General features: G+C 52.8%; 1 protein-coding gene across 3 annotated transcripts in view; it reads right to left on the bottom strand.

Annotated features, from left to right (window-relative positions):
- Positions 1–6690: 6690 nt before the first annotated feature.
- Positions 6691–20564, bottom strand: part of TBC1D22B (TBC1 domain family member 22B) — an 80877-nt gene continuing 67003 nt past the window's right edge. For 2 of the 3 annotated variants that reach the window (XM_062186039.1, XM_062186040.1), the window contains one exon: positions 6691–10914. In XM_062186039.1, coding sequence (XP_062042023.1) covers positions 10786–10914 — 129 coding nt within the window. In that variant the 3' untranslated portion in view covers positions 6691–10785. Of the gene's footprint in view, positions 10915–12870; positions 12947–20564 lie in introns of those variants that run through there. The other variant, XM_062186041.1, reaches the window with a different exon arrangement.

Genomic DNA, 20564 nt, shown 5'->3' with positions numbered 1-20564 from the left:
AACCAAATGGGGAATACAGACTTGTGCAGGATCTGAGAATAAGCGAGAATGTGATCCCTATACACCTGCTATGTCTTCCTCCGCCACCCTATTCCTGTTTCTTTTTTAAATATTTATTTATTTGAAAGAGTTACAGAGAGGCAGAGAGAGAGAGAGAGAGTCTTCCATCCACTGGATCACTCCCCAAATGACCCCAACAGCCAGAGCTGGGCCAATCCGAAGCCAGGAGCCAGGAGCTTCCTCCAGGTCTCCTACGCGGGTGCAGGGGCCCAAGGACTTGGGCCATCTTCTGCTTTCCTAGGCCCATTAGCAGACAGCTGGATCAGAAGTGGAGCAGCTGGGACTTGAACCAGTGCCTCTATAGAATGCCAGCACTGCAGGCGGCAGCTTTACCTGCTATGCCATTGTGCCAGTCCCCCACATTCCTGTTTCTTAAGTGTAGTGCCTCCCGGGTCCTCCCTCAAGCAAGGGAATCAAAATGTTGCAACTGTTGAGGTTTCCTTACAAATATACTTAGGCCAGTTCCTTCTTGCCCATGCACTCTGAACTGCACTCGCTGGCTTCCCTTGGGTTGGAGCAACCCAGTGTTCTCTCTGGAGGGGTGACTCGCCCTTTGTTTTCCCACTACCACCTGCTATAGTGAAACCTATGGAGGCCTGACAGATGGCAGCGATGACCAAGGGTCTGTGGGAGGGCCATTCTCTTCCTGCCGCAGATTTAATAACTTACCTGGGTAGACCAGATGGGGAGACTTGGAACCACCAATGCATTGACAAATATCAACATCGGGGTGAATATTCAGTGGGAAACTGGGCTCCAAAAGGTGTCTCTCTCCACCAAACATCAATGCTGACCTGCAAGAAGTGGGCCATTGGGCTGATCTTTGCGGGCAAGGGGGCAGCTATTGGATTGGCCGCTTCTAGGGGGAGGTGACGCTTACCCTTAAGGAAGTGTAAAAAAAAAACCCAAATCTCACTCTGGCTAGGAGGGGTCTGGCCCAAACCACAGGCAATGCTCACGGTCACCTACAGACCCATCTTGGCCCCGGCAGGTTTGGTTCTTGATAAAAAGCTTGCCCTTGAATGAGAGTTGAACAAGGTGGAATATTCACCGTAATTAACAAAATCTGCTGTACCTACATTAATTGCTCAGGCACAGTGGAATTAGATATTAAGAAAATTTATGACCAAGCTACACGGTTACACTCCTTTGGACAAGGAGCGCCAACAGTTAACTCCATCTGGCAAGCGGTGAAGGCTGCCCTTCCAGGCATCCTCTCCTGGGACCCCTAACGGCTGGAATCCCATTACAGGTTTTCAGGCCAGGTCTGCTCAACCTACTTGATGAGTTTGTCTCCTCTAGAACTCAGCAATAACATGGCAAGATGATGACCATGCATGGATTCCAACCATGGCCAACTGAGCCAGACCTGGCTCCTCACTCAACGGCTCGCCACGGGGACCCCTAGTTCAGGTGTCCAGAGAATTCCATGCCCTGGGTAGGCAGGGACGACCAGTCCATACACAGCACTGCAGACCTTCCCCCTCATCAACTCCTTAAGATGAAGGACTGGAACTCTGAGGCATAGCTCCCATCACCTCAAGGCCTACAGGATCTGGGTCTGGTTCCTCTTGTTCTGAGGATAAATGGATTCTCTTTCTGGTCCAGGTTCACTCCAGGCTAGGTGGCCAAGGCTGATCTAGATTGTATGTTCACTGTCATACATCAGCATGCTGAATGACACGCCTACCAGCTGCCATGACAGGAGCCGCTGGACCCCGCGGGGAGCGAGACGGAGTGGCAGCTGGATTCCAGGACATCCCTGTCTGCTTCCCAGGAAAGCCATGACTATTCTGCCCCTCTATTAGAAGGTAGCTCCTCGTTCATTAAACGAGCCGTGTAATGTGAAACACGGTTGGACGGTGGGGCCACTGCCTTCCCTCCCCTAAGGGAGTCCACAACTCTTTGGAGCGTGTACTTTTGCCTTCTCAATACAACACTTACTGCTTGCTATTTTCGATTCTCCAATTAGCTCCTGAACTTTTCCTGGAGGCAACAGCTAGAACCTGGGTACCTGGCAGTGAGCGCTTGCTGTCTGGGGCCAGTATCATCTCACCCAACACAAAAGAAGGGTGAGTATAATGCAATATGCTAATCTGAAAAAACCATATTGACATAAGTAACCTTTATTATAGCATATTTTTTATAATTTTTTTTTAGTTATTACTACTAATATCCCACGGTGCTCAGTTTATAACTTAAACCATCTCATAGGGGTCAATGTATTGGAGAAAACATGGTCTATGTTGGGTTCAGTGCTGTCTGTGGTTTCAGCCAGCCCCATCACCATCAAGGGATGTTGGAACATTCCCCTCTTGGGGTAAGAGAGGACGGTTGTACCACATTTTGGCTAGCCATCCACGGATATGAGGACTGCCTGCTCCTTTTGACTTTTTTTTTTTTTAAGACAGGCAGAGTGGACAGTGAGAGAGAGAGACAGAGAGAAAGGTCTTCCTTTGCCGTTGGTTCACCCTCCAATGGCCGCCGTGGCTGGCGCGCTGCGGCCAGCGCACCGCACTGATCTGATGGCAGGAGCCAGGTGCTTATCCTGGTCTCCCATGGGGTGCAGGGCCCAAGTACTTGGGCCATCCTTCTCTGCACTCCCTGGCCACAGCAGAGAGCTGGCCTGGAAGAGGGGCAACCAGGACAGAATCCGGAGCCCCGACTGGGACTAGAACCTGGTGTGCTGGCGCCGCAAGGCGGAGGATTAGCCTGTTGAGCCATGGCGCCGGCCTCCTTTTGACTATTCTGACTAATGCTGCCATAACCATGCGTGCACAAATATTTCTTTGAGATCTGCCTTTCAATTCTTTGGGTTTATTCCTGTTACAGAACCACCACCAAAACTGGCTGCTTGCCCAATGCTCAGAAAGCCGATGGCTGAACTGAGGTGGTGGGAGAAAAGGATTTATTGCAAAGCACAGTGCAGAGAGCTGGGCAGCCATGGCTTAGCTCCCGGGCTCCCCAAGCGGTGAGGATCAAGGTTCCTACAGACTGCAGCTGGGACTGAGTGCTGCATGTTCAGTTCATGTCCAGGTTCCGGGCTGCTCCACGGTGCCTGCGCCGCTGTCTTGATGGGTCAGCAATATTGTGTCCTTTAGGGAATGCTGATGACGGTCAGTCTAGGGGCTATCTGAAGGTGCTCAGGGCCTGGGATTTCTGGAAAAGAAATTCCTGAAGACAAGACTAAATGTCAAGATGTCATCTATAGGGAAATAAATGATCTCACAGGGCCGGCGCCGCGGCTCACTAGGCTAATCTTCCGCCTTGCGGCGCCGGCACAGCGGGTTCTAGTCCCGGTAGGGGCACCGATCCTGTCCCGGTTGCCCCTCTTCCAAGCCAGCTCTCTGCTGTGGCCAGGGAGTGCAGTGGAGGATGGCCCAAAGTCCTTGGGCCCTGCACCCCATGGGAGACCAGGAGAAGCACCTGGCTCCTGCCATCAGATCAGCGCGGTGCGCTGGCCGCAGCGCGCCTACCGCGGTGGCCATTGGAGGGTGAACCAACGGCAAAAGGAAGACTTTTCTCTCTGTCTCTCTTTCACTGTCCACTCTGCCTATCAAAAAAAAAAAAAAAAAAGTGATCTCACAGGTCCAGTCGGTAGAACCTTACACTGGTGGTGAGCAGGGGCTTTGTAGGGCTGGCTGTACCACCCCCTCAATTCGGTGAGTTCATTTTATTTTGAAAGACTTATTTATTTATTTTCAAGGCAGAGTTACAGAGAGGCAGAGGTGCACAGAGAGAGAGAGAGAAAGAGAGAGAGAGAGAGAGGGGTCTTCCATCCACTGGATCACTCACCAAATGGCTGCAACGGCCACAGCTGTGCCGATGCGAGGCCAGGAGCCAGGAGCTTCTTCCGGGTTTCCCACATGGGTGCAGGGGCCCAAGGACTTGAGCCATCCTTCACTGTTTTCCCAGGCCATAGCAGAGAGCTGGATCGGAAGTGGAGCAGCCGGGAGTTGAACCGGCACCCATATGGGATGCCAGCATGGCATGTGGTACTGTGAAATGTGTACTTGGTCTTCACCTCATTTCCGGGCTTGCAACTCCTGAAATCTTTGGAGTCCTCAGGGCGTTGAGGTCTTTTGTGTACTACAGAGCTGAGGGCTGAGCACTGGAGACATCAAGGCAGGCTTGGAGGGTGGGACTTCCAGCCTTACGCTCAATCTGGGGCTGGGGAGAGGTTGAAGGTGTCAATGCAGTGGTCACTGACTTAACTAATGGTGCCTTAGTAATGCAGGCTCCACAGAGGCCCCAGAGCACGGGGCTCCGGAGAAGGCACGGGAGCCTCACACCTTGCCCTGGGCAACCTTGCACGTGGCTTTCACAGTGAGCCATTGAATGTGGAGCAAGTGCCTCTCTCCCCCTGGCACCATGAGCTGCTTGCGCAGGTGAGCGGAAGCTTGAAGAGGTGTGGTGGAACTGTGGGGCACAGTGGACCAGTCAGAAGCACAGGTTAGACAACCCAGGGCTTGCTATTGGCATCTGAAGTGGGATTGGGGGCAGTCTTGGAGGCGGAGCCCACCCACTGTGGGAACTGACGCTGTCTCCAATGTCAGAACTGCATTGGACTAGAGGATGTCCAGCTGGTGCCCACCCCCCCCACCCCCCGCCCGGGACCTGACTACTTGTTTGCTGCTGCGGAGAAATCTCCACCCGCGTGGTGTCAGAATCATCTGTGCCGGTGGTGAGAGGAGGAGAGACCGAGTTTGGTTTGTCCCAATATCCTATCCCTAGACATCGGAATGGTATTTGACCTTTACAGAAGGGGCGATTCCGACCCAGCAGCTTGGGAACATTATGCTAAGTAAAATAAGCCCGTCACCAACAGACAAATACTGTGCGACTGCATTTATAGGGGGGACCTGGGATAGTCAAGTTCAGGGACAGAAAGTGGAACAGTGGTTGCCAGGGGCTAGGGGCAGAGGGGAAGTGCGAGCTGTTGTGTAAAGGCAAGAAAGGGCCAGCTTTGCACACCCACGGCACACGAGCGTGAGTGTGCACCTACACATCACTAAGGTGCGGGCGAGGCTTCGGCGCGGTGTTCAAGTCTCCTGCACCCCATATCTCCCTGCTCCTCTGCTTCTGATCCGGCTCCCTGCTAATGAACAGCATTTGATGGCTCAACTGGTTGAGCCCCTGTAGGGGACCCAGATTTAGTTCCAAGTTCCTGGCTTCAGCCTGGCCCAGCCCTGGGGTTGTGAACCAGCGGATGGAAAGCCTTTGTCTCTCTGCCTTTCAAATAAAATGAAATAAACTTTAAAAATTTTAAAATAATCAAGCTGGTACATTTCATGGTAGGTACATCTTATCACAGTTTTTTTTATTTAAAGAGTCTGAGAAAAACAACACATGGAATAGAAACAATGATTTCAATGACTGTGGGCTTAACAGAAATCATGGAAGAAAGAAGAGGAGCGTCATCTTTATAAACAGCCAAGAAAAAAAGTAACCAGAGGAAAGGAATCTAGGAATCAGGCCACACAAAGACGTTATCACACGGTGACAGCTGGGAGAACGCTGGCCGACCGATGGCCAGCCGGGAGGAAAGAGCTCCACAGGAGCGAACTTGGACCTGAAGGAAGGAGTGAAACGTAAATGGTCGCTGTCACCTCCTCAGTGCTGTAAGCATTTGCGTGGTCACTGAGGACAAAACTGTAGCAGGATCTGGTGCAGTTTCTCCGAGGACGGAGATGTCATTCACACGGCGGCTCCTACATCCGTGGAGATGGCCGCAAGGCTTCCACACTGGACTTGAGGTGATAAACCAGCAAGTTTAAATAGAGTACGCGTGGTCCCCTGGCATCCTTAGAGCAACCTCCTAAAAAAGCGTAGCCCAAAGGCAACCGACAGAATATTCAAATCATTCAAAAAGGATTCCGCTGAACAGAAGAACAAAAATAGAAAACAAAACGGCAGAAATAAATCGAATCATATTTACAATGGTTGTAAATGGCCTAAATGAGCCATGAAAACAAGGGATTGTTACACTAGAGGGGAGAGCAAGACCCAACTGTATCCTGTCTTTAAGAAATTCACATTAAATACAAAGACACAGATAGGTGAGAAGTAAAGCATGGAAAAAAAAATGTGTGGAGACCAGTGGCTTGAAGAGCAGCTCTGGGTTTTTCCTCCTTGGGGTACCTGAGAGAGGAGGGACAAGTGATGTGGGGTTGTCCTTGAGCCATGCATGCTCTGACCCTATAGGCAAAGGCAGCCCGAGGGTCTGGCTCCCCATCCCCACCACCGCTGTCACTTCCGGCAGAGGCTGTCACACTCACCCCCTGCATAGCCATGGACAAGGGTTCTCCTTGCAGAGTGGACAGTGAGAGAGAGACAGAGAGAAAGGTCTTCGTTTTTGCTGCTGGTTCACCCTCCAATGGCCGCCGCGGCCGGCGCATCGCGCTGATCCGAAGGCAGGAGCCAGGTGCTTCTCCTGGTCTCCCATGTGGGTGCAGGGCCCAAGCACTTAGGCCATCCTCCACTGCACTCCCGGGGCACAGCAGAGAGCTGGCCTGGAAGAGGGGCAACCGGGATAGAATCCGGCGCCCCAACCGGGACTAGAACCCGGTGTGCCGGCGCCGCAAGGCGGAGGATTAGCCTGTTAAGCCACGGCGCCGGCCTCTCCTTGCTTTCAAGATTTCTTACTCAGCTTTTGCTGAAATAAGGGGGGTGGGCTTCCTCGGGGTGTGGGCTCACGGCAATGGACTCTGTGCTCTGTGCTTCGGCGTGGAGCTCATCTTTTTCATCATGACCTGAAGTCATCACCTGGGTGTGTAGGCGGCTTCCCAAAGTCCTGAGAGAGGTATGAGGGGCTCAGTTTCTGGGGCTCTGTTCCTGCCCCGATCCTCAAAGCTTCACACATGCACAGCCCAGAGGCTGTTGCCTGGAGCAGCAGAAGAGGTTACAATTCGAACATCAGTGCCCACTCTTTTCACAGATGAATGAAAACAGAGGTCAGGCCTATTAAAGCACAACTTTAGACATTGCGATTGCATAAATATCAGACACAGTGCAGGCCAGTCTATGCCGGAGTTAGTTTCAAAGATTTCATCAACTGTCCAGTCGTGAGCAAACGCTATTTCAGAAAACGCTCGACTTCAAAGCCGAATTTGCTAATGAAGACTAGCTCATGTTACTTTCAGCCTCAGGGAGTTAGTGGCCTCGGATAATGTTAAGTAGAAATAATGTCCATGTTTCAAGGCAAAGGTTAAGTTACAATGTCGCCTGCAAATAGTCACTTGCATTTCAAAGTCAGCTTTCCCCAGGAAAGTTCAGTCTTCCCAGATTTCAACTGGAAACACTGCTCCCCACCCCCTCGCGTCTGTTTTCCTCTTCCCCCACAGTAACAGAACCCTCATTTTCAGCCGGGCGTATGTGGTGTATGTGGCTGCCTGGAATGCACCTCCCCTTGGAACCTGCAGTGACCTACTGGAGACTACTGCCCAGTGCATTGCAGGAGGAAACACGACAGGGCGGCGTCCTCACACCTTCCTTCAAACACCGCAGTGGGGCAGCCACTGCAGGCACAGGGGGTTACGCTGCTGCTTGGGACGTCTGCATCCCGTATCAATATGCCTGGCTCGAGTCCCGGCTACTTCAAGCTTCTGTTTCAACTCGCTGCTAGTGTGCCCAGACAGCTCATGTACTTGGGTCCCTGCCACCCACACGGGAAACCCCATGGGAGTTTCTGACTCCTGGCTTCAGCCTGGCACAATCCTGGCTGTTGTGGGGATTTGGAAAGCGAACCAGTGGATAGGAAACCTGTCTCTCCAGGCAGGTGTTGTGGCATAGTGGGTGAAGCCACCTCTTGCGATGCTGGAATGCCATAGGGGTGCCAGTTCGAGTCCTGGCTGTTCCACTTCCCACCCAGCTCTCTTGCGAATGTGCCTGGGAAAGCAGTGGAAGATGGCCCAAGCCCTTGGTCTCCTGCATCCATGTGGGAGACCTGGAAGAAGCTCCTGGCTCTAGTGTTGCAGCCATTTGGGGAGTGAACCAGGGGATGGAAGACCTCTCTGTCTCTCTCTCTCTGTAACTTTCAAATAAATCTTTTAAAAAATCACTGGTGGTGCATTTGCCCCTTCTTCTTGGTCCCCTCTTTAAGCCATCCTGTTGCTGGGAAAGTGGGTATAAAAGCAGCTGGAGTTACCATCCTGATCACGAAGACTGAGGAAGGATGCCGGGGCAGGCGGCCAGGCTCCCAAGGGCTGTGTGAATCACATCAGCACGTCAGCCCTAGGTTTTCCACTTCTGAGCATCATCAGTGTAAGCCATTGTTATTTTTGGTTTCTGACACGTGACTGAATTTAACCCTTATTTGGGTCCTAACAACTGAAACCAAGAAACTCTCCTAAATGAGCCTCAGGGGGAGCAGGCGTCTGGCACAGCGGATGGGATACTGTTCGGGACACCTGCAGCCCGCCCGAGTGCCCGGGTTAGAGGCTCAGCTCCACTCGACTTCAGCTTCCTCCTCACGTGCTTCCTGGGAGGCAGCAGGGATGGCTCTAGTGGTTGGGTCCCTGCCACGCACATGGAGGACCCGGATTGAGTTCCTGGCTCCTGGCTTTGGCCTGGCCCAGTCTGGGGTTATTGTGGGCAGTTGCGGAGTGACTCGGAGGATGAGAGATTGCTGTGTCTGTCTTTCAAATAAATTAATAAATTAAAGAACTTTAGAAATGAGCCCTTTGAAAAATGAAGTAGGAAGAAGTTTGTTTCGCGCTAAGGAAATGGCCCGTGCCAAGCGCTCATCTCCAGCAGGGCGCACAAGGCCGTCTCTGTCAGTGGTGAGGGACCCTGGCCCGCACTTCGCCGAGCAGGCGTCGCACGGACTGGCCGCTGGCATCCTCTGGTTGAGGCCCTGTTTGCCCGACTGAAACCTGGCCCCATACTTACCAGGAGGAACAAGAAAAACTCGAGAAAAGGAGACCACAGGGGTCGTAGGTTATGTGAACTGGCGGGAGAGGAAGCAGCAGATAGAGGAGGAAATACACTATTTATTTACAGTTCTTTCACTTTATCCACAATTTCCCATACAAACATGAAAACTAAAAAAATAAAACCACCACTTGGGAACACAAGTGTCTGTCTCTCGTCGGTGTGGGGAGGGCGGGCTGCAGCCCTCCCGCTGTGTGGAGGGGACTACTGAGGCCCACCGACGGGCAGAGGAAGAGGGTTGGGGACAAAGAACGCCTGAGAAACAGCTCCGGAGGACCTGACCCTTCCCAGCGGGCTGTGGGCGGGGGCGAGGCGGGCTCCATTGGCAAAGAGACTCGAGGGTGGTGCCCACTGGGATGCTGCTCGGCTTCCAGGAGGGTGACAGGTGGTGGCCAACCTCCCACCACCAGAAACCAAATGGGGTCACGAGCTGTGTGGGGTGCGATGGCGGCGGCAGGGGACATGGAACGTCGCTCTCTGAGAAGAGCCCCCAGCCCAGGGACAAGGGGGCAGCCTTTGCCTTGGCACTGACTGGTCAGCCACAGCTTCTGCCCTGAATTCCATGCTGACCTAAACGTGTGAAGTCGAAAGCGCTCCGCAGATTCTGAGGGAGGGGCAGGGACCAAATACTTGCAAAAAGGGCTTCTGCCCCCACAGTCTGTTCTAGGCGAGGCTGCTGGGGTGACAGGTGGGGGGCTCTGTGTGCTGCGGTGGGGGGGGGGGGGGAGGGAAGGGCAGGTGCTCCAGCAAGGCCTGGGATGGGTGGGAAGGAAGGGGAGGAGAGAAACAGAGACTGAGGCTTGGAGGGCTGTGCTGGCTCCCCGGCGCGGCCACACTCCGGCTGGCAGCACCCCCGCGGCGCCTCGGTGCAGGGCGTCCTGACACCCAGCTGGGGGCGCGGCAGCCCCGCGGGCACCTGCCTCTGTGCCAGCGACCTACACTGCGTTCACATGTTGATGCACATTATAAATATAAAATCATATCTGCTACAAAGAGGACATATATTTGTACATCTTTACCCATATACATAATAACACAATTTACACATAATATCTTGGAGTGGGTCATCATGGAAAAAGGTTGAGAGGGAAAGAGCCCCTTCTCCCTCCTGCCCTGATCCTTCTCAAGGGCCCCTCCCAGCTGGGGCGGTTGGGCTGGAGGGGACGTGGAAATTCATCCGCGTAACTAGACGCAGAGGGCGTGTGCGCACACACAGACGTCTGGTGAGGAAGGAAAAATGGAACTCCTAGCTCTGGGGTGCCGGCCTCCCTCTTCTGGGAACCACAGCCTAGCAGGCTGCCCCTCACTGGCTCAGACTAGGCAGAAGGGGAAGGGCTAGGAAACCAGGGAGAGGGATGAGGGCCGGGAGACTTGAAAACATAGGTGTTTTTGACCTGTGATCAAATCAAACTAAGTCACAAAAAGCAACAGTATCAGTTGGGGCCTGGAGGCAGAGACACAGCCAGCCCACGTAGGGACAATGTGAATGGGGACCCTGAGCCTTCCCCTTCTTTTGTCCAGTTTGTTTTGAAGGGGCAGACAACCCTGTACCTCCTCTTCAGTCCTCTCCCAGAGCTGGGCCCATCCGCACAGCGTGGAATACTGACAGTGGTCCAAGAGATGCATCCAGAGACATGGAGTGCTGGATGCCAACGAGTTAAGACCTGGGCGGTGGGTGTGAGCTTTGTACAGCACGAGTGGTTCCTGGCCGGGGTCCGCGGCTCGCACAGTGGCCACGGTGATCAGATTGCCATCAGTGATGGGGCAGTCTGGGTCCCCAGGGGGAGACAGCACCTATCGGCGGTAGTGATTGGGGGCGTCGGCAAACATGTACTTGAGTCTGTAGGCCTCGGCGAGCAGCAGCCCGATCTCTTCGTTGCCCCAGTGTATCGTGGGCAGGTTCTGCAGCAGCATGAGCAGCCCCTGGAATACGAGAAAGGACTTCGCACCAACCCACACTGCAGACCGAGGCCTGGCATGGGGCCCTGCCTGCTGGCTCAGGCTCCCAAAGGGTCTCCTCTTCCTCGGCACCCTAGGCTCTAGCTCGCCTCAGGAACACTCTGAATGCTTTGGTCAGTTCTCTGATTCACTAACACCTGCCTCTTTAAAAATAGCACAGACAGAAAGATTGGGAGAGAGTGAGCGAGCTATCTTCAATCCACTGGTTCACTCCCCAAAGCACAACAGCCAACAAGGCTGGGCCCGGCCAAAGCCAGGAGCCAGGAATTTAGTCTGGGTCTCCCACATGGGCGGCAGGGTCCCAAGCACTTGGGCCATCATCTGCTGCCTCTCAGGTGCATTAGCAGGAAGCTGGATTGGAAGCAGAGCAGCCAGGACTTGAACCAGATTCTCTGAGAAGGAATATGGGCATCCCAAGCAGTGGCTTACCCTGCTGTGCCACAATGCCTGCCCCAACAATAAAGATTCTTAAAAGAATTTCTTGTCATCCAAACATACCTCTCTTAATTTCCAAGTATTTATTTTCAGTCTTTTTATGTGCATTCTTTCTTTCAATAGATATAATTGTAACTATTGACTTTGTACGTGCTTTAATCATCATTTGGTACTACAACTTTCATGTTTTTCCACAACAGCCTTCAAAAATGATTATTCTTGGGGCAGACACCGGGAGTACCTGGATTTGAGTCCCAGCTGCACTCCCCCATCCAGCTTCGTGCTAACACAGACCCCGGGAGACAGGAGGTGATGGCTCAAGTAGCTGGCTTCCCAGAACCCACGTGGGACACCTGGACTGAACTCTCGCCCCTGGCTTTGGCCCAGTCCAGTGCCAGTCACTGCAGGCATTTGGGGAGTAAAGTCATTTGACGGGAGCTCTCTTTCTGATCATTTCTGTCTCTTGACCTTTCAAATAAATAAGTAAAGAAACAAAACATTTTAAAAATTATTCTTAATGCTACTAGTCCATCATGTGCTATACGCTCCCTTACTCAACCATTTCCTTTTTGTTAAATACTTCATTTGTTACTTTAAAAAGCTCCCTATTGATAAGACTGCAGCACACACCCCTTGGCATCTGACACCTTTCTCCACATCTTGCTTTTCACTAGAGAGCCCATGGTTGCCCTTGGCCTGGTCCCCAGAGGCTGGCCTCTACCTGCCCGGCCAGCTCATCCAGCCAGGCCCACTTCAGCTGTATTTACTGCACCTGCATGGTTTAATTTTTGCTGTCCTTTCATTAGGAATACTTTTTCCCCCCTTCTACTTATCTAAATCCTATTGCGGCGGCGGGGCGGGGGGGACACCTGGCCTTGTGGTTAAGATGTTCACACCCACCTCTGAGTGCCTGGGTTTGATTCTGGCCTCTGGCTCCTGACTCCAGCTTCCTGCCAAGCTGAAGTGATGGCTCAAGCTATTGGGTTCCTGCACCCACATGGGAGACGTGAATTGAGTTCCTGACTCCCAGCGTTGGCCAGCTGAGTGTCAGCCATTGTGGATGTCTGGGAGTGAACCAGTGAATGGGAACTCTGTCTCTCAAATAAATACATGGTTTTTTTTGTTTCTTTTTTAAAGTTACTAGGGGCCGGTGCTGTGGTGCAGTAGATTAATCCTCTGTCTGCAGTGCTGGCATCCCATATGGGTGCCGGGTTCTAGTCCCGGTTGCTCCTCTTCCAGTCCAGCTCTCTGATGTGGCCTAGGAGGGCAGTGGAGGATGGCCCAAGTGCTTGGGCCCCTGCACCCGCATGGGAGACCTGGAAGAAACTCCTGGCTCCTGGCTCCAGATTGGTGCAGCTCCGGCCATTGCAGCCATTTGGAGTGACCCAGCAGATGGAAGACCTTTCTCTTTGTCTCTCCCTCTCACTGTCTGTAACTCTACCTCTCAAATTAAGAAAAAAAAAAAAAAAAAGGTTACTAACAAAAATTTATTTTAATTACTGACAAAAATTCTCTCCAGCTTTCAAAGTCCATGTCCCTTAAACAGCTCCATGGAAACAGCCTATTAAAAAGAAGATTAGAATAAAAAATGAATGTGACATTTTAGGTTTTCTCTACATAATTCTGAATCTATTTAGCATTTATCATGAACATTTCCTCTAATATTAAATACTCCTGTAGACATTTCAATGACCAAAGAATTTTCCATGATGTAAGGTGGACCATAATTATCTTCCTGTTTTGAACCCTTAATTATTTCTGGGTTTTCACCTTAATAAAATTATAATGAATATCTTTGTGCAAAAAGCCATATCTTGGATTGTTTCTTTGGGCTAAGTTCCTAGAAATGAAATTACTGTGGCAAAGGGCACCGAATTGTAAAGGCACTTAATGTTCATCCAGAAAAAAGCCCATATTCCTGGGTCCCCGCCAGCACTGACCACTCTGAGCAAACACATGCTTTATTCACTGCAACCACTTTCTCTCAGACCCCTGGGAACAAACGCCTTTGTGGACACAGAGGTGAGCCCACAGGAAGAGGACAAGCAGAAGGGAACTGGGGTGCCAGCAGCCAGCTCCCTCCCTGGGCCCTCAGGGCAAGGCCCCTCCCCACACGGCTGCTGAAGGTCACCCATCAAGGCCACTTCCTCAGCCAGGTGCTGGGCTCGCTCAGCCCTCCACACACCTCTGGAACGCCCACTCCTCACCCAGCAGGTCTCCTTCGGCCTGCCCTCGGCCTCTGTCCTATGTCTGTCACAAAGCTGCTGCTGCTTTTTTTTTTTTTTTTTTTTTTAAAGAGAACCACCATTTCTATCTTGACTTCAAAAAAAGTTGACATTGGAATATAACGCACCTCCCCACCCATGAGCTTCCTGACCCCGGGGCCCTCTGCTTCCGGCTTCCTTCCCCAATGCCCGCATCCCTGTAAAAGGGACTGGTCCCACACAGGGAGCAGGTTCTGAGGCAGGCAGCCTCTCTCCCCGGGGTCTTAGCTTCCACACTTCAGACACCCTTGGATGTCTACGGATCCCTTCTCAGGACAACAGCTTTACATACAGAAAATAAAACACAGAGTAAGCAAAGCATTTCAAAAACAAACTCATTTGCTTACTGGAATGTTCTGCTTTTTCTACAATGGTTACTACACACGAGTTTAACTGGTAAGAAACACAACCAGCACAGGGCTGAGCTTCTAGAAGGGAATAGTATTTGCCAGGATGGGAACTACCTGTAATTTCTAACTCTTCTACCCACAACAGAAACCTCCCAGAAGCTTCCAAATAATTCCACCCCTGGACAAGTTAGTGTTCCAACTCCCCCAGGGAAGTGAGGCTTAGTTCTAAGGAGCCACTCTGCCACCATGTGGCTGTGTCTGGGAACTGCAGCATCCCCACCACCCTAATCCCCTCCAATGAATGGAGCAGAAACTGAATGACCACGGCTGGGGGACAAAGGTCAGGAGTAACCTAGCGGTAGAGCAGAGGCACTCCTGGGGCAGGGACGGCTGGTGGTGACTGGCTACAAAGCCAGTTCGTGGGAACATTAAGCATGACATGCAGTCAGAGGAAACACTAGCTGGGAGAAGACAGCTTGTAGGGTAAGCACCAAGCAGCGGTTCCTAATTAATGCAAAGGGACAATGGCCTTCCAGAGAAGGGCCTGGCACCGGGACCTGCAGGAAACCTCACGCTGCAAAGGAAAAGGAAAGGCAGCAGAGGAGGAATCTGAGCCTTGTGTGAGGAGTGGGGAAAAACCCAAACAAAAAAAGAAAACAATTAGGTAAGGGGCAAAAGGAAAGAAGCAATATTACATAATAAGCAAAGAGACTTTACTTTTCAAAAATTATTTTTGAAAGACAGAGGGAGAGAGAGATCGACCCTCCATCAGCTGTTTCACTCCCCAAATGCCTGCAACAGCCAGGGCTGGGCCAGGCCAAAGCCAGAAGCCCAGAGCACCATTCGGATCTCCTACGTGGGTGGCAGGGACCCAGAACTCGAGCCATCATCTGTTGCCTCCCAGGGTGAACGTCAGCAGCAAGCTGGACTGGAAGCAGAGTTGGGACTCGATCCCAGGCACTCCAATATGGGATACAGGTGAAACCATCAGTGTCTTGGGCCATTTTCTACTGCTTTCCCAGGGCACAGCAGAGAGCTGGATCAGAAGTGGAGCAGCCGGGACTTGAACCGGTGCCCATGTGGGATGCTGGCACTGCAGGTGGTGGCTTTACTCGCTGTGCAACAGTGCCGGCCCCCCAATCAGTGTCTTAACCACTGCGCCACAACACCTACTCCAAGACTTTTCTTTAAGTAAGGAAAAGGTGCACGGGAAACTCATTAGAGCATGCTCTGGGCTAGAAATGAGGGGCAGGGGAGAACTCAGGGATTCTTAGAGGGGAAGTGACCGTCCATTGAGCACTTGCTACAGGCCAGGTGGAGTTCTAATGCTTCACACATAACTTGGATTCATTCACTGAATCCTCACATCAACTCATGAGATGCATATTATTAAATCCATCTTACAGATGAGGAAATTGAGGGACACAGAGTAAGGAACTCATCTAAGGTCACAGAACAGTCTGGGCTGGGAGTGGAACCCAAATAATCTGAGCCAACCCAATAATCGGTGCATATAACCACACCCCTCTATGAAAGTACTTCAAACAGCGTGTGGGAAATAGAACTAAAAGATGAAATTTAATTTGGTGCAAAAAAGACACTGAAATCCATGCATAGATTTTTCATAGTACACACTGTCCAAGAACTGTCTGAAGGCCCTGGAGGGAGAAGAGAAGCGGGGGCCTAAAGCAGAGGAATAAAGGAGTCAGAGAAGAGGCGCTCTGAAGGAGCCGATTAATTTTACCTGGAGCCAAGGGCAGTGCAACCAAGGACAGGGCGAGTAATCATTAGCAGCAAAAGGCCATATCAAACACTTGCTATTGAATGAGACTTACGGGGAGTCACTGCACAATGCTGGAACACATTCTTTGCAAGTGTACAGTGTATTTAGGCATGAAAAATACTTTCCTAGTCAAATAAGCACTATGCAACAAACCTCTTCTGCTTCTGAGAATCAGCCAAGTAGCACAACACTTCCTGTGGTCACAGTGCATTTTCACAGATGCGTCTCTGCCTGTCAGTTTCTGGGTCCATTCACTGGGGTGTCCCCCTGCCTCAAAGCACTCAGTGCACCAGGCGAGCTGTCCCATCAGAGCGCTGCCAGAGCCCCTAGCGCTTCCCTGCACCTGAGCCTGACCCGGGCTGAAGAGCTTCAGTCCTCCGTGAATCTCTCTTACGGCAGGATGTAAACGGGCAAGTCAGCAAACGTCTGTAAAGACGGGGTTGGGCTCGCTTCCACATCGCACCCTGGAGTCCCTGCAGAGGCCGTGGGTGGATGCCATCTGGTTCAAGGGAATTATTTACATTTAGTTTGTGATTCAGGCCCGGACCATCCCACGGGCCTGCACTATTTCATTTAATAACCCCAGCCTGTGTCCTCAAAAGACACCTTCGGAGTGGGAACCTCGCCAAACTTATCTTCCCTAAGACAGAAGCAAAGAATTTGGAGACCACTTGGCGCTCTGGTTTGAGGTCCTCAGCTGGTCCCACTCCCTGCCGTTTCCCTTTTAGGTACTTAAAGGAACGCTATGAGCACTCAGGGGCCCTGGCAGGTGCTTCTCAGAACCAGCTCTGAGCCGCTGACGCCCTGGCGGCACTGCCCTGACATCCTCATGGGCTACCACGTGCTCTCACAGGGCTGCTTCCCCAGGACGGCTTCCGAGACTGCGGCGCCCGAGTCCGTGCTCAGGTGCACACTGCTCCTGGATCACCACCTGGAGGGAGACAGCTTCCAGGCCTCCTGCGGGGCCCTTTCTTCCAGACCAGTTTCCGGCATGCTTTCTGGCTGGGAGCCTACGGGCCTCTAAGCACACACTGAAGCCTGCTTCCCTTCCCCCAACCACTCTTGGGTATAGTTCTGGGGGTGGCCGCTGCTCCTTCCCCCTCACGGAGGGCTCTCGGCACTGGGCCATCCTTCTGGGTTTGACATGAACCTGCTGTGGGACGTCTTCCTCAGTCTGACGTCTGTGACCTGCTCTGATGGTATACTCTGCCGAAGGCTGTCGGGAATAAAAATGTTTCCCCGTGACCTGATTCCAGGGTTCTGCCAGTCTCTTCTGGTACTCCAGGGTTAGCCTGGGCCAGAGGGTGAGAGGCTGAAAGTCCACTCTTAATGCCAAACTTCTGTTACTGAACACTGGAGTGGAGGCTGATGCTGTGGTGCAGTGGGTTAAGCCACCACATGAGGTGCTGGCATCCCATACTGGAGCGCCAGCTCCAGGCCTGGCTGATTTACTTCCAACCCAGCATCCATGAATGTGCCTGAGAAGGCAGCGAAGACGGCCAAGTGCCTGGACCCCTGCCACCTACGTGGGAACCTGGGTGGTGTTCCAGGCTCCCGGCTTTGGCCTGCCCAGACCTGGCTGTTGTGGCCATTTGGGGAGAGAGCCAGCAGATGGAAGATCTCTCTCTCTCTCTCGCTCTTTCAAATAAATAAATTAAACAACAACAGAGTGTATGTCTGACACTCCCCTGTGCACTCTGCTGGCTTTCTGAGGTGGGAACAAGGCACCCTCCTCAGCCTACTCCAAAGAGTAAGCAGTGTAGGTCAAGGCCTAGAGAGTGCTGGGCCAGGCTTAACGATGGGCACTGTGGATGGACCAAGGAAGGGGGCAAAAACGCCTGTGTGTTTCAGAAGAAACCCCATCTCCTGCCCTGGCCTTCCCTGCAGGGGGCCTGGCTGGCCCCGCCTGGCGCGCTGTGTCCTCTCTGCCTAGCTCCTGCAGAGCCTCCGCTCCGGCTGCCTCTGTGTTAGAACTCTTCTGCAGGGCTCCGCGGGGGTGGCCACGCTCTACCATCTCTTCCTCGCCATCAGGCGGATGACACGTGGCCGAGTGCGGGCCGGGGGCAGGCGCTGGGAAGGGCTCGCCGTCAGTGTGGCTTCCACCAGGCAGCCACGGCAGCCTCTCCCCGCCACATCTCCACCTTTGGTCCCCTGAGGTCCCTTGGCTTCCCTCCTTCTTCCAGGACTTGTGGGGGCAACAGGAAGCCTTAACGGGAGGCAGAGTCCCTCCAACCTAGACACAGTCCTCCTCAGGCTCACGTGGGGAAGAGGAGTGGCTGCTCACTCCCCTGGTGGCGCACCACTGAACAAGGCGGTCATGGGAACATGACGGGGTGGTCCCGTCCCAGGCAGACACCTTCCTGACCATGACCACGCTGCCTGTAGCAGGGAAGGTTTCCCCCCATTACTGCTCGTGTCCCGACACACTCGGTGCTGCACGCTCCCCTGCACGGCCACTGCCCCGCACCCAGGTCCTAGGACTTGGCAGCCCTGGATCCCAGTGGGCTCACTCAAGCATGCAAGATGCTAACAACTTAGAGACCCCCTACTTGGGCCCAGGGGTCCAACACTCTGGCCTTCCCACATGAGCAAGCATCTATCCGCTCCGCTCTGGGCAGTCTTTGCATGGTCAGCTGTCTACTCGGCAGGTGGATCTGCTGCTGCGTTTTTTTCTCGCTGGTAACTTTTAACTTGTTTAACCCTCATACTAGCCCTAGGAGTAGGAGGTAGGTATTACTGTCCCATTTTACAGACAAGAACTCTGAGGCACAGAGAGCCAAGTTACTTGCTTAAGGTTGCATATATAGAAAAGCAGCAGGGCTGGGATTTGACCAAGGCGTTCTGGCTCCAAACACTGTGATTGAACACTGGACTATTTTGCACAGTCTCCCACTCTGGCAGCAGGGACAGGTGGCTCTTACCCCTGCTCTTTGAAGCTGACGGTGGCAGGTCTGATCAGACACCCACTTGTACTTCCATAACCACTTCACCCAGTTTTTCTCCAGGTCACTCACTGTAGCTTTTAGCCCGGAAACGCTGGCTTTCTAAGAGACTTGTGCTCATTCCCAGAGCTTCCTTGGCAGCGATTTAGTCGCAAGCGGCCCCTTAGCAGTTAAGATGCACACGCCTACTTTGTCTGCAAAGGTGCACGCAGTGGCTCCTGACGCTACACAGCGCTCTCGCGGCCTTGGTCCTCACACCTCTGCCATCATTCTGTCCCCTAAAGGATACTGCCTGTCTGGCCCAACACAGTCTTTGACTACTTAGAGAATTTAGAACTGGGGCAGGGGGTAGGGGGAGAGAATGTGCAGGTTACCCCATCTAACTGCCTGTTCCGTCCTGTGTAAAACAGAGTGAGACCACTGCGCCAGGATTACCGAGACTGACACAGCACACGGCAGGCCCCGGGCTCCTCTGGGTCCCGGCTGAGACCTCCAATCCGTCAGGTAAGGAATGTGTCACCTGGTCAGTAATGTCTCCATGACGAACACTGTCTTAAAGTCATGGAGTCTTGCCCTCTGCGCTGCGGACACTGAATCACTGAAAGCCATTTCAGGACTCGCCTCCACCTCCCTCTGCCAACGCAGGGAGCACTCTTATCTGCTCTGACACGGCTCGCCCAGCCTGGCTCGTGATAACTCAATTAGACCTCACGCTCTCATACCCTGCCCACCTCCAGCGCATTATCAGGATTGATAGCTCACCTGGCACACGGCCGTCCCAGCCCCTGTCCTCATTTATCTCAGGACATCACTAACGCTGCCGGCTGGCAGAGGCTGTGGTTCTTAATCAGCAGCCTGTGGCCTTGGCACCACGGCTAGCATCTCCTCTCTGATGTTGACTCTTCTGGAAGACGTTTCCTTGCGTGACAGGTCCCGTCTCCCTCCATCTGCTGGGTGGGCTTCTGTTCTCTCGTCACCTAACACCAGCTACAGAAGGGCACTGCTCGGGGACCACACGGAGACACTGCCACTCCTGACAACACCTACGTTAGTTAGAACTCAGAAAAATGTTCAGCCTTCTCTGGCTTTCTTTTTCCTACAAGAAATATATCCTGAAGGCTAGTGCTGTGGCGCAGCGGGTTAGGCCACCACCTGCAGTGCCGGCATCCCACGTAGGTACTGACTCAAGTCCTGGCTGCTCCACTTCTGATCCAGCTCCCTGCTAATGTGCCAGGGAAAAGCTTCGGAAGATGGACCAAGTGCTTGGGGCCCTGCACCCATCTGGGAGACCTGGAAGAAGCTCCTGGCTCCTGGCTTCAGCATGGCTCAGCCCTAGCCATTGTCACCATTTGGGGAGTGAACCAGCGGATGGAAGATCTCTCTCTCTCTAGAGTCTCTCCTTCTTTGTAACTTTGCCTTTTAAATAAATAAATACATCTTTTAAAAATGCGTTTATTAAAAACAAACAAAAAACCCGTTCAGTTCAGAAACGTACAAAGCCTGCCCCCGTATGGAAGGCCTCAGGCTGGTCTCCCTCTGACTGCAGAACCTGAGGAGACTGGCCGCCCCCGCGAGCAGCTGCCCGCCTCTCCCCACCTGACGCAGGCCCTTCCCCAGTCTCCTCACCTAGGGCTTCCAGGAAGCTGCTGTCTCACTGGTCACCCCATCCGGCCTCCTAGGCGCAGCCCACCTCTTCTCCCTGACCTCTCGATGGAGGAGTGTGCCAGGCCTTGGTCTGTTTCTCCTCTCAGTCCACACTCACTTCCTTGGCGACCTCACTCAGAATCCGGCTTTATGTCCAGCACCTGGCCAACGGCTCCTAAATTTCTGTGTCCAATCT

The sequence above is a fragment of the Lepus europaeus genome, chromosome 3, assembly GCF_033115175.1.
Source record: "Lepus europaeus isolate LE1 chromosome 3, mLepTim1.pri, whole genome shotgun sequence".
Classification (NCBI taxonomy): Eukaryota; Metazoa; Chordata; class Mammalia; order Lagomorpha; family Leporidae; genus Lepus; species Lepus europaeus.
The sequence above is the reverse complement of the archived record's forward strand: the minus strand, read 5'-3'. Positions and strand labels throughout refer to the sequence as shown.